Source organism: Chenopodium quinoa, unplaced genomic scaffold (assembly GCF_001683475.1).
Source record: "Chenopodium quinoa cultivar QQ74 unplaced genomic scaffold, ASM168347v1, whole genome shotgun sequence".
NCBI lineage: Eukaryota > Viridiplantae > Streptophyta > Magnoliopsida > Caryophyllales > Amaranthaceae > Chenopodium > Chenopodium quinoa.
Window position 1 is genome coordinate 1,106,460 of NW_018743858.1, and position 13,903 is coordinate 1,120,362.

The window sequence follows — 13,903 nt, forward strand, 5'->3', positions numbered from 1 at the left end:
TGCTCAAGCTTGGTGCGTACAACACTTGCGGCTGGGGCATGGCCGAGCACACTAGCATTATGCGAAGGCTAAGTGCTTGGCCTAGCATGCTAGCAAGCACGCACCATGCTTGCAATGCTTGTGGGCTGCATTAGCCTATGCCTAGCACGATGCGATGGCTAGCGCTGCTATGCTAGCACGCCTAGCCACGCATGCACAGCCACACCACACGCATGCATGCATCTTGCGATGCTTGTGCCATGCGATGTTCATGTGCTAGGGGTTGCTAGGCACGCATTTCTTAGGACCTTGCCTAGCCTAGCACTCACATGGCTAGGCTGATGCGAGGCTACGGCTAGGCTCGAACTTTTAACTTGATTGATTTCACGTCTCGTTGAATTCTAAATTCGACTCGACTTGCGACGCTCGGTCTTGACACTCTAAGCTTGATATCCGACGTCTTTGTTCGTAAAACTCTAACGACTCATCAAATCCTTCGGATTGATTCGTCGTCTCGGATCGGTTCTTCTATTGGGTTCAACCCGAAGGGTTCAGTCAAGATTAAGTTGTAATATTAATTGTACATTAATATCACTGATCGTAAGCGGCCTCCACCTAGGCATTCTGATCACTTGACCTTACTAAAGAATTAGCTTTCTAATTATTTTTAACCTTCTACCGGAATAATACACTTGTTGGAAGGACACCATTCCTTTCAATATAGGCCTTATTTGGGCCATTTTGGATGAAAATGCGTCCTAAAACCCTTAAAATGCTCTTTCATGTGATTTCAAGCCTTAGGCGCCTATAACTAAGTAATAGTGACATGTTATGAAAAAGAATAAGTTGATTTGATAAGAAATGTAGGAAATAGGCATCCTAGTAGTCATATAGGCCTTATTTGGGCCATTTTGGATGAAAATACGTCCTAAAACCCTTAAAATGCTCTTTTCACGTGATTTCAAGCCTTAGCCGCCTATAACTAAGTAATAATGACTTGTTATGATTAAGAATGAGTTGATTTGATAAGAAATGTAGGAAATAGGCATCCTAGTAGTCATATAGGCCTTACTTGGGCCATTTTGGATCAAAATGCGTTCTAAAACCGTTGAATTGCTCTTTTCATGTGATTTCAAGTCTTAGCCGCCTATAAATAAGTACTATTGATTATATGAGAAAGAATGAGTTCATTTGATAAGAAATGTAGAAAATAGGCGAAGTAGTAGTCATATAGGCCTTATTTGGGCCATTTTGGATCAAAATGCGTCCTAAAGCCCTTGAATTGCACTTTTCATGTGATTTCAAGCCTTGGCTGCTTAGAACTAAGTAATATTAACATGTTATGAGAAAGAATGAGTTGATTTGATAAGAAATGTAGAAAATAGGCATCCTAATAGTCATATAGGCTTTATTTGGGCCATTTTGGATCAAAATGCGTCCTAAAACCCTTGAATTGCTCTTTTCATGTGATTTCAAGCCTTAGTCACCTATAACTAAGTAATATTGACATGTTATGAGAAAAAATTAGTTCATTTGATAAGAAATGTAGAAAATAGGCGAAGTAGTAGTCATATAGGCCTAAGTAATAAAAATTTTCCTAAGTGAACTTGTAAATGTATTTTTTCATGCATAACCTAAGTAATTAATTCTAACATAATTTTTGTTTATTCCATGTTTTGCAAGGTACAAAAGGGAGGTCCGTTGACAAGCAAGGAACTTGTTGAAGTTCGAGAAATGTTGGCGTCTTTCATCACCTTTAATTTGTAGATGTCATTTCTATTGAAATTTGTATTTTGTTAAATTTTTAACTACATTATTAATTAGTATTGTTTGTAAATATGACACTTTTTTTTTCCAGGAATTGTAAATATGACCCTTCATTGTATTGCATTTGGGATTATTAATTAATATCTATGTATTGTTGTCATTATTTCAATTTAGAAATTATCATTATTATTATTGTTATTATAATATATTATAATAATGGTAGAATTAATGCAGGATGTACAGGTTTTTTATTATTATTATTAGTATTAATATTATTATTTATTGCAAAAAACAAAAAAGATAAAAAAAAATAAAAACAGTTAAAGGCATCGTTAACCGATGCCAATTATATGTAAAAAAAAATTAAAAAAAAAATGTGCGCCAAGTACTTTTAGCATCGGTTAACCGGTGCCAAAGAGTTTAATTCGCATCAGTTAACCGGTGCAAAATCTAAGAATTAATTAGAGACCGATTTAGGGCGGGTTCAATTTCTTTGCGGTTGGATTCGTACCATCATCCCCGAATATCCAGTCATAGTCCGGACCACTATGGAGTTAGCGATCTCCATGATCGTGAATGGGTGTAACCTTTACACCCGTGAACGGTTTACAAGCTCCTAAAATTTGTTGGCGACTCTTTTATCTCTAACTTCCTTCCCTTTGGACGCCACCATACTTAAGAGCATGAATATAGTGGGGCTCAAAGTTGAGTTTGAAAAATTGGGAGGTTGTACTACGAGTTGTTCGTTATTTAAAGAGCACTCAGGCCAAGGTATATTACTACCGTCTGATAGTGATCTTTCATTACATGGCTAGTGTGATTCGGACTGGGCAACCAGTCCCCTCACACGGCGTTCTTTATCTGGCTGGTTGGTTTTCTTGGGCCACTCTCCGATAGCTTGGAGAACCAAGAAACAACACACGATGGCTAAATCTTCTGCCGAGGCTGAGTATCGCTCCATGGCAGCCATTACATGTGAGATGAAATGGTTAAAGAGCTTGCTCTTAAGCTTAGGCGGTGTTCACCATCCTCGTGCTATACCTATCTATTGTGACAGTCAAGCTGCTATACACATTGCACAAAACCCGGTCTTTCACGTGCGTACGAAGCATATCGAAGTTGACTGCCATTTTGTTCGTGACGCCATTCAAGATGGTCTTATATAGTTATATCCACCACGCATGTGCCTACCTCATAACAGCTAGCTGACATTTTTATGAAGGCCTTTGGCAAACAGCAATATGATTATCTCCTTGGCAAGTTGGACATCTTTGATCCAATTGCTCCAACTTGAGGGGGGTATTTGGAAAATAATTGATAGAATATTATTGTTAGGCAAAGATATATTTATTTGCTGTATTGTTAATCTTATCTTAGGATAGTATGATAAGTTTCCTAGTGTGATAAGATCTCTGCCTTGCGGTTCAAAGAGAAACAGAGCGAGCGGTATAAATATGGTGCTATGGTGAAATAAGAGAATTAAGCTTTTCTGCATATATCTTGTCACCTATACAGGACCTGACTGGTCTATTAATGAGAATGAAGGATGTCGATGTCATGTTCAACTACTTCCCAACTTTTCATGGTAAACCATATACAATTGTTTAATTTGGAATGATTTACGTAGGCAAATTCGTCATTTGCAAGTATGTATACTCTTTGGTAAAAAATTGAGCAATGAGTTCAGACATTAAAAAAATCAATTAAATTTATAATTGAGCAACCTAAACCAATCATCATCTACTGAAAAAGCAATCTTAAGATTTCGAAGAATCATATATAAATTACATAAACATGTACTTGTATTTAATCATTGGGATGTAACAAACATTACCCCTAAATTTATGAACAAATAAATTTGGATGACTGTGGTTATACAATAGTCAAAACGAGATTCTGTATACTTGTAACTTGCTTGAATCTCAATCTCCATAATCTATGGCTATCAAATGTTTCTGTTTAGCTACACTAAAGACCATTTATACAATTACAGATGGTCATATAATTGGTTGTCGTCGAAATCAACGAGAAATTTCCGACTTTGTTGTACCGTATCCTAGTTGCTGCTCAATCTCCCACCTTAGCTTTGGCGCTTCACCATAGTGATTTGGAACGTAGTCCTAAAAAGTTTTTATATTACGTACATTTTTCAACATTAAAAAGTTATAATGGCTACTATACCTATTTATAACATTGTAAAGCTTGTAAAAAAAAAAAATTATTGGCAGTAATTAATATAACAAATCAATCTCATACATATGAATGTTTATTAGGTTATTTATATTGTTTAATGTATGTTCATAAACGTTTATTAGGTTATTTATATTGTTTAATGTATGTTCATATGTATATTTGAGTACATGTTTTATTGTTTTAACGAGGCCAAAACAAAGTGTCTTAGCTTAGACTCTTACCTCAAGGGCTCAAGGGTGGACAAAAGTTCTTGGGCAGTCGGGGCAGAAACAATAATGCTACGGGCAGCAGGGGCAATGAAACCCTCGTCTACAGCCTTGTCTATGAAGGACAATAATGAGTTGTAATATCCATCAACGTTCAGCAAGCCCACCTGTGTCCAAAAATACATAAAAAAAAAATTTTGTTATTATTACTATTTGAGGACCAACAAATTATTTATTTATTTATTTATTTATTTATTATTATTATTATTATTATTATTATTATTGTTATTATTATTATTATTATTATTACTCCCTCCGTCTAAGAATAACGGAGACGTTAGATTTTTTTTCACTATTCATATATTAACTTTGACTATAATTGAGAGTAAGGGATAACTCAAGTGGTTAGAGCTCTCCTCCCGATTTCAAAAGATCTTGAGGTTGATTCTCATCAACTGCCCTTGTGGCTCTCTAACACACACAAAAACAAAAAAATTGACTATAGTTTTTTTATTAACATAATAACAACACATTTTATCATAAAGTGTGTTGTTAAATAAATATTGATATAAAGTTTTATAATATAGCCTCTTTTTTTTATAATAATTTTCTTTAATATTTACTTATGCAAAAATAAGGTCAAACTAGTTTATTGGCATTTGTGCAAAATTTGACTGTGTCAATTATTTTGAGATAGCAGAAGTAATACGTATGTAAGAAAATGCTAAAATTTTAATTATAAAGTTATAAGTGATAGAGTATATAATACAAGCTATAATATGCACGCCATGCATGCATAGAATAAGAAATGTATTTTTTTTTTTTTTAAACATTTTAAGTATAATATAATTTCAATAATAATAGTTGACATATGTATGTTCTCCAGCAAGTTTGAAATACAAACGTCAAAAGTAATATTACGCATATTTTGGGTCTCAAACTTTAACTTATAAAAATATGTTATATACACTTGATAAAAATAAAATAAAAATAAAATAAAAAATAAAAAATAAAACTTCTTTGCATACTTTAAATGCTTTCCACGTGTTAAATAAATAAATGAAATTCACCATTTATTAAGGTAGTACATCAAACCTAGACAAGTTTGATGTATTATTATTATTATTATTATTATTATTATTATTATTATTATTATTATTATTATTATTATTATTATTATTATTATTATTATTATTATTATTATTATATAAAGTTTGGTTTTATTCAAGAAATTATGCTTGTGCATGTACAATGAAAAATTCTCATCATCTAAATTTTAAAGCTACACATTATCAATGTTTTAAGTAAATTTTATTATTGTTTATTTAGAACAATCATATAGTATCATTAATAGCCTCCTCCCTCAAACTATAATTTAAAAATTAGCTTAATTAATCTAATAATAATCATGGTACATTAATTATTGATTAATGACATATTGGTGTATGCCAAGTTGATGAAGCGCTCGACGATATCATGATGTTATGCCTCACATCACCTTTACTTTTCTCCATTATTATTATTTTTCCAAAATTAGTGGAGCACTAGTGAGCACCTTATAAGAAAATAACTTTGCCTTTTACAAAAAGAATTTTTTTTTTTCCCATATGGTTCAAAACAAGGTTTTTCCTAATCGAAATCTCACAAGGTCAATTCGACTAAATTAAAGGTTATGCTCTTGTTCGGAGTTGGGTTTTAAGACGTGAGAAGGATTAGAAAATCTCATCACGATAACCTTTAATGTAAGACTCGAAATAAATAGGGGTCTTATCACAAAATCAAACTACCTTGGTTTAATTTGTTGTTAGACTAGCTAACCGTAGTATATATTGGTGATGTAAATTACACTTATTATTAAATTATTTACAACAAATGAAAGAATTTGGAAAATATTATTTTAATGTAAAAAGGCAAGAAAAGCAAATTACCGGCTTGTTATGAATTCCTAGTTGAGCCCAAGTGATGACTTCTAGTAATTCTTCCAAAGTTCCATAACCTCCTGCATTCATCAAGAGTGACCAACTTTACCAGTGAGCAAATTAGTAGATAGATTAAGGTAACCCCACATTCCCACTCACTATTTTTTTTTTTGTTAATTTTTTATTTATTTAATTATTTTTTATTTAGGAAAACATTCCCACTCACTAAAGATGGCTACAATCCATGAATTTGATTTTCATATATAATAATATTAACATACCATACATTTAGGTAATATTTTCTTAAGAGTTTTTTAATTTTACATATCTTGTTTTTTCTTAGGCCCACAACCAGTTTTCTATACTTGCTTTGATAAGAGCGTTATTTTGTCTAATCAAAGATTAATTGTTGTCTTAATAACTTTCGGTAGGTGAGAATTGTTAAAGGACAAAAAACTCAACCAAAAGCTTAAGCTGATGGTTGAAACTTAGGAATATGTTTTATACTCTATCACGCCCTCTCACACAAAAGTCCATTGGACTTGAACTGTGGATGCAACATGGACCCTCCTCATACCCAGCGCATAATATTCCACTTGGAAGTGGGGGGTTGTAAGATTTGAACCCGCGACATTTGTGTCACGTTGACTCTGATATTTTGTTAAAGGACGAACTCAACCAAAAGTTTAAGTTGATGCTTGAAGCCCAAGAATATGTTTTATACTCTATCAAAAATAATTGTTTGATCGGTCCTAAATCTATCATATATTAATTCAAATTAAGTTAGCAAACAAGACAATTAGAAAGTATGGAGAAAGGGTAAGGGAGTCCACGTCCTAAAATTGCAAGAATTGAACCCTCTTCAAGCTAGGTTAGAAAGTTTTTTCCTTACTAAGAGGTCAACACTCGGTTTCTAACTCTACTTCAATCTTAACGCGTCTTATTTGATATTTTGCTTCTACATTTTCCCAACTTTTCTAAATTAAAGATAAGACATTAGATTTTTTAGCTAATAAAGCAAATGCTAAAAATAAAAGTACATGATAGTATTCCAACATTTTTTTTGTTGTTTTTATAACATGAAAAAGTGGCGTCTGTTTGAGCATAACGTTACCTGGTAAAGCAATGAAAGCATCAGCTTGGCGAGCCATTTCTGCTTTTCTCTGATGCATACCGGACACAGGTCTTACTTCCCCTACAGTTTCACCAGTAATCTGATACATACCAATGCAACTTTAACTTTTCCATTCATTATAAAAACCAAAAATCTTAGAATTCTATAATCCCAAAATACATAATCAATCCAATTCTAAGTTAAATCTTGCATCAGTTAGAATCGCAATTGGAGGTTATTATTCTACCTTGCAACCATTTAGATTAATTGTTCCTGATACTTGTTAGGATAAAATCTTGTCAAAGAATTTACCGTACACTTTATGATAACTTTTTCTTATAAAAAACGACACTTTATAACTTGATATGTAGATATAAAGGAACATATATGTACAATCTTTTTTAATGAAAGGTGCCCTTTGTCTCATTCAATAAGTAAATCAAACATCATGTTACACATTTTGTGGCCTTAATTTGGTTTATTAAAGAATATAAAAGTTATTTGAAGTAAGCAAAATTAATTAATCACTAAATTTTGTCCAAAATCACTTATAAGCTTAGAGTAAACAAAAGTAAAAGCTAGATCTTAATTTAGAGGAAGTGCCTTATTATCATAACACACACATTGATGATGATAATGATAATAATAATAATAATAATAATAATAATAATAATAATAATAATAATAATAATAATAATAATAATAATAATAATAATAATAATAATAATAATAATAATAATAATAATAAACATCGGTTTCTAATTTCTTGTAAATTGTTTGACTTTGTAGGTTTTTGTTAATAATAATAATAATAATAAATTACTTAAATTTTTTAATTTTTTAATTTTTAAACATTCTAGACAAATGTGAACAGAAAAGTATGAATTCTATTTTATCACATGCAACTTTATTGTTGGAGTGTGAATTGGGACAAGCTTAGCTTTCGAACTCTATGTCACACATATGCAAATTTTAAAGTTATAATTTTACAAAATTTTGTAAATGGAGTTATCTTACCTTATTATTTTAACGTTAATGTCCTTGTTTTAGCATGTTTTTAGGTTAACTATCCCATAAAAATAACTTTTTTATAGATAAAATATGAGAATTCATGAACCACGACACATAGCATGCATATACATTGTTAAGAAAACGTTGTTGATCCACATAAGAATTATTCTGAAGTAGTCAAAAAGATCTTGCTTATTATTTTTTTTTTTATTACAATTATTATATTTGAGAATTTGTTTTTTTTTTTCTTTTTTTGGAGGAAATATTTGAGAATATGTATTGTTATATTATTAGATCCAATTTGTTAAAGAATCATTCATCAATGAAAATTTATTCTCTAAATTCTTTCAAAAAAGTTTAGTTAGGACAAATCATTTCACAGCAAAAGGAAAAAATTATATAAAAAACAAAGATAAAAAAAATATTTATAAAAAGTTTTAAATCAAAGGGTTGAAGTTGGCTTTCACCTCTTTAGGCATGAGGGTCTTCGGGATTACTCTGCACATAAAAAAATAAAAAAATAAAAAAATAATAAAAAAAAAAAAAGAGCTAATTAAATAATTAATGGCACAATTTAAATACATTGGACTTGGTAAATATGCAAGAATATAAAATGAAAAAAACGAGGGTATGTTGTCAATGACACTGAGGGCAACGTAAGTCTAATTTAATTTTTGAGTTAGGGTTAGTTGTACGCTAATGATTCCTAATAGTTAATAACTTTGTTACAGACCCTCATTTTCTTTAATATTAGAAAGATTATCTCAATCAATCGTTGAATTTTTACTAACTACTACTTCATACTATAATTCATTCAATAAACATCATTGATGATTATATATCTTTTTTCATACTTAAAACGACGTATTTCAAGACTAATAAGTTAGAATACAACAAACGTATCTCTCGTAACGAAATAAAGGAATACTCAATAAACATACTTCATGTCTAGTACGGAATAAACAGTACATATATTATACTTGTATGAAGTATACAGATTGCTTGCTTTTTTTTTTTTTTTTTTTTTGGTGTTTAGAGAGCCACAAGGGCGGGTGATGATGAGAAATTGAGAATCGATCCAAAGATCACCTGAAATCGGGAGGAGAGATCTAACCACTTGAGCTATCCCTCACTCTCAAGTAAGTTTCATGAATGCCATACTTATTGCAGTAGCTTTTAATTGTTGCCTCAAGTAAATACTGTACTTCACTACTTACCCTAAGACATGACGTCCTCCATTATACACAGCTTTAGAAACCATTCCCATTAAGCCAATGCTACCTCCTCCGTAAACCAAGTCAATCTTCTTTTCAACCTACACAATAAATGTAATTAAATCAAGTTTTAAAATTATATATAGACTTCGTATATATTTTTACCCCAAACAAAAATAACGAGCCTACGACCTTTCGGTACATAAATAAACATGTTGATGTACTAAATTGTCCATGCATAGCCCATGGTACACCAACGTGCCCCTCGTACCCTTTTGTGCTTTTTAACATACTCATATCGACTCAGGCTATTTTCATGTCATGTTTAACTTGCTCTCATGTTAGTCCGTTCCTTGCTCAATAATTTGTGTCATTTCAGAAAACACACCCTTATCACTAGCGTATTCTCCCTACATTTTTTCCTCTAATTATTTTTCTCTAATTAGTGACGTAATCTTATTATAAGCTTACGCAACTTTTTTAAAACAAGCTTCATACACTCATATATTCTGCCACATGGCTTCTTTTTGCTCCCTTAGTCACAAATATCAATTAATAGCAATTTACTCTAGTACATGACAAAATCATTGCTCCAAGAATAGTATCTCTATTATTTCAAAATGGAAAAACTTTAATTTCAATCTAATAGCAGTATCTTCTTCGAAACTAATAGTCATATATATATGTATAGTCAACATAGTAGCTATTATATCACTAACCATTAATTCTGAACGGAAGGAGTATTAAAACCCACGACACCACTAATTAACTTATTACGTATTATTCCAAGATTTTACCAACATAAAATAGTTTAAGATAACATATACATAAATATGTATGGTCATAATAATAAAAGAAAGAAATCAACGAAGAAATGGAAAGAAACATACCAATTGGTTAGCAAGCTGAAGAGCAGCAACCTGATAGCAAGGACTCTTTCCAGGACTGCTACCACAAAACACACAAATTCGCTTGAATTTTGAGGAACCCGAAAACCTCTTCATCATCATACTCCCTAACATTTGATTGTTTTCCATTGCTATATGAGCTCTTACTAGAGTCTAACAGTTCTTTTGCTGAATTTGGTTAAGTTTTGTTCTGGTAACAAGTTTATATGATATGATGAATAAGGCGCATATGGGTTGAATATTTGGCAAAATATGGTTTGGCAATAAAAAGATAAGAAGTGGGGTAATATTTTGGGTGTTAGTGTTTGTTGGTAAGAAGTGTGAGTCGTGCGAGGGAGCACGGGCCGTGCGCTAGCAAAACAAAAGGTTAAGCAATTGAGGAAAAGAGAGGAGGATAACTGATGTTATGGTGCCTTATTTGGTCCCCTCGTGTGTCTTTTTATATCACAAAAAACATTGGTCATTCTAAACACGTCTCTAAGGTTATCATCTCGTGGAGTTTTTTTGGAGGGGTATATATATATATATATATATATATATATATATATATATATATATATATATATATATATATATATATATATATATATATATATATATATATATATATATATATATAAAGTATTATTGTTGTTGATATTCAAACATACGTGAGATTTATATAATTTAGTGATTTTAGTGAGATGGTACAATGTGCAGGAACTTTCTTTTAGTAAGAGGGGTAGGAGGGTAGGACCCTTTGAGAAAGAGAGGTTCTCTTGATGATGTGGTTGACGGAAATGAAGAAGACCGACTGACCGAGTAGAGATGGTGCGTGCATCTAATTTGTTGATTTAAAAAAAATTAAAAAAAAAATTAAAATGAAATAAAATTAGGGTAACAAAAAAAGTTCATGTGGAATGGAATGTTTACACCACCATGTAGGTAAGCTGGAGCAAAGGAATCTATACTTAAGCCCTATACTTTAGAGTTGTTCTGCTCTATTCTGCCCTGCCCTGCTCTGCTTTGCTCTGCTCTATTGAAATTTGCTCTACTTTGCTCTGCTTAAAAATAATAATAATAATTGATATTTAACAAAAAAAATAATAATAATAATTAATATTTTATAATAATAACTAGATAATAATAATTAATATTTTATAATAATAATAATTAATATATAATATTAAATAATAATAATAACTAATATTTAATGAATAATTAATATTTTATATTATTTAACACATTTTCTTAATGTTATTAAAAGAGTAAAAATATCTTTAAAAAATCAAATAATAATAATAATAATAATATTAATGATAATAATAATAATAACAACAACAACAACAATAATAATAATAATAATAATAATAATAATAATAATAATAATAATAATAGCTTTTCTCTCGTTTAGGCTCGTTTAGGGGCGATTAGGGTTGGAAGCCTCTTACTTCTGATTTGACTATTTTCTTAGAGCCGAAGTCAACATTTCGTCGTATGGGCATTTGGTTTTGTGGGGAGTGTTTCAAGACACATACTTTTCATACAAAGTGTCGACGTCCTAATCAGATGATATTGTGGACCCACCTAATTCTAGGGACGGTATTGTTCGGTTTGTTCTTTATGGTACGGTTTTCCTAAACCATAGGGTCCATCTTCAGGGGTATCTGATCTTGTTCCTAGTGTGACTCATCAGCCTCTTTTGGAATTCGATGTTGCTCTCCTGGATAATTTGTTATCTAAGCGGTTCCGTTCGGTGAAATCTATTCATCCTAAGTGTCGCTTGGGTTTTTCTCGGGTTCTCAAAGGAGCGCTTGATAAGGTGATTTGCAAGCCTGATGATGTCTCTTGTTGGGTTCAACTGCTAGTGTTGCCTCTCTGTGTTCTTAAAACCTTTTCTCTGAGGAGTAGTCGTGAGTGTTCTTCGGGTGTCAAGCGACAGCGGTAGGAAGAGAGTATCACCGCTACTATTCGTTCTTGGTGTGAGCCTAATGGTCCTGTGCATCTTGTGCGGATACATTGGCTGATGTGTCTCCTCCTTTGTTGGATGCTGATGATGAGCCTGATTTGTCTGAGCGTAATATTAAATAATGTAAGAGAAAGATTAGTGACGGACATTACACTGCTGCGGTTAGGGTTCTTTAACCTTCTGGTCTTGCCCCTTATAATGATGTTACTCTTGCTGATTTGCAAGCTAAGCACCCTTCCTTTCCGGCTCCTATCTTACCGGATATCGCCTTTGATCAGCCCCTTATTGCTGCACCCGCTGTTGTTTTGGATCAGATTAAGGGTTTTCCGTGCGGTACGTGATGTGGTAGAGACGGCTTGCGTGCTCAACACCTAATTAATTGCTTGAGTGGTGCTGCAGTTGTTATTTCGGATAAGTTGGTAGACTCTATTTCGCAGGTGGTTAATTGTAATACTCCGTATCTTAATGTATTTTATAAATTATTTAATTAATTATAAAATATATTTAAGGGCTAAAGTATTTTAATTAAATATTTAAAGGGCTAAAGTATTTAAATTATTGAGTTTTATAAAAAAAAGTAAAATATATTTTGGGCTAAACGTTTATTAATTGTTTGGGCTCGTTTAAATAATAGTATGTAAACAATCCTTACATACTCCTAGTGGACCAATCCATTTCATTTAAGTAAGCTCAATTCTTTTATTTGAACCCTTGTGGGTCGAATATTTCATGATTAAAGTCCATTTATTTATTAAGCCCAAACCCTATCTGTACTCTCTACTCTATAAATATCCCCCAAACCCCCAAAATTTTCCCACACGAGGCTAAAAATCATATTTTTACAATGTAAGTATTTCTTTTCTTTTTTTCTTTTTCTTTCTTTTCTTCTTTTTCCTTTCCTAATTTCCTTTTCCTTTGCTTTGGGGTTTCATGCGTGAAAATTCTTCACGCATGGCATGCATCCATGCATGCCAAAGTTTCAGCCACCTCACGCCACTTCCCTCACTGCCACGTCACCGCCGATGACCAGCCACCTACCGGCCGGCAACCACCCCCCACTGTGAGCCACCGTTCTCTCTCCTCATGTTTTTAAAATTGTTTTATGTAGTATGTATTTTTGGGTTTTGATTTTAATTATTGAAATATGATTATTATGTTTTATAATTGTGTTTTAATAATTAAAGAGTATAAATTTCATATTATAAATTATTTTAAATTTCAGATTTTATAAAGTATTAAAAGTTAGGGTTTTAATTATTAAAGTGTTGATTTTTAGGGTTCTAACTTACAATTGATTTGGGGGTTTTATATACCGATTGTAAGTGATAATAAAGCTTAAAGACTATATTTTTATGGAGTTTATTGCTGGAATTTTATTTTAAGTACTACTTTTGTGTTTTAATAAAAAGGGTAGATTACCCATAAGTAGAGAAGGGTTTAATTGATTTTAATATAATTTTCAGATTTTTTGTGGGGTTTAAACCTTAAAAAGTGTGCTGATTTTTTATATAAACACCATGAATGAGTTTTTACTTTGTGGTTTTAATTACCCACTTAATGAAAGAGATTTAAAGGTTTTAAAAAACCAAAATTTCAGCTTATTAGAGAGGGTTTAAAGTGTTTAAAAGTTGCTGGAAATTTGCG

General features: G+C 31.7%; 1 protein-coding gene across 2 annotated transcripts; it reads right to left on the reverse strand.

Annotated features, from left to right (window-relative positions):
* Positions 1-3,489: 3,489 nt before the first annotated feature.
* On the reverse strand, positions 3,490-10,769 carry LOC110686376 (probable cytokinin riboside 5'-monophosphate phosphoribohydrolase LOGL10). 2 transcript variants are annotated; one of them, XM_021862977.1, is made up of 7 exons: positions 10,294-10,769; positions 9,407-9,504; positions 8,657-8,687; positions 7,179-7,278; positions 6,074-6,144; positions 4,161-4,312; positions 3,490-3,866 (listed from the first exon to the last, which is right to left on the reverse strand). In XM_021862977.1, the coding sequence occupies exons 1-7, from the start codon at positions 10,438-10,440 to the stop codon at positions 3,827-3,829; spliced, it is 639 nt and encodes a 212-aa protein (XP_021718669.1). In that variant the 5' UTR covers positions 10,441-10,769; the 3' UTR covers positions 3,490-3,826. The 2 variants fall into 2 exon arrangements, with proteins under 2 accessions (XP_021718669.1, XP_021718668.1); XM_021862976.1 differs by having other exon boundaries at positions 3,490-3,868; positions 4,171-4,312; positions 10,294-10,768.
* Positions 10,770-13,903: the final 3,134 nt, after the last annotated feature.

Bases quoted from the DNA above. Each gene is read 5' to 3' on its own strand.
- LOC110686376 (XM_021862976.1), bottom strand. From the start codon at position 10,440: ATGGAAAACAATCAAATGTTAGGGAGTATGATGATGAAGAGGTTTTCG. The intron at 6,145-7,178 runs GTAACGTTATGC...TGATGAATGCAG, and splicing joins TGCTTTCATTGCTTTACCAG to GAGGTTATGGAACTTTGGAA. The intron at 4,313-6,073 runs GTAATTTGCTTT...TTTTGGACACAG, and splicing joins TAGGAATTCATAACAAGCCG to GTGGGCTTGCTGAACGTTGA.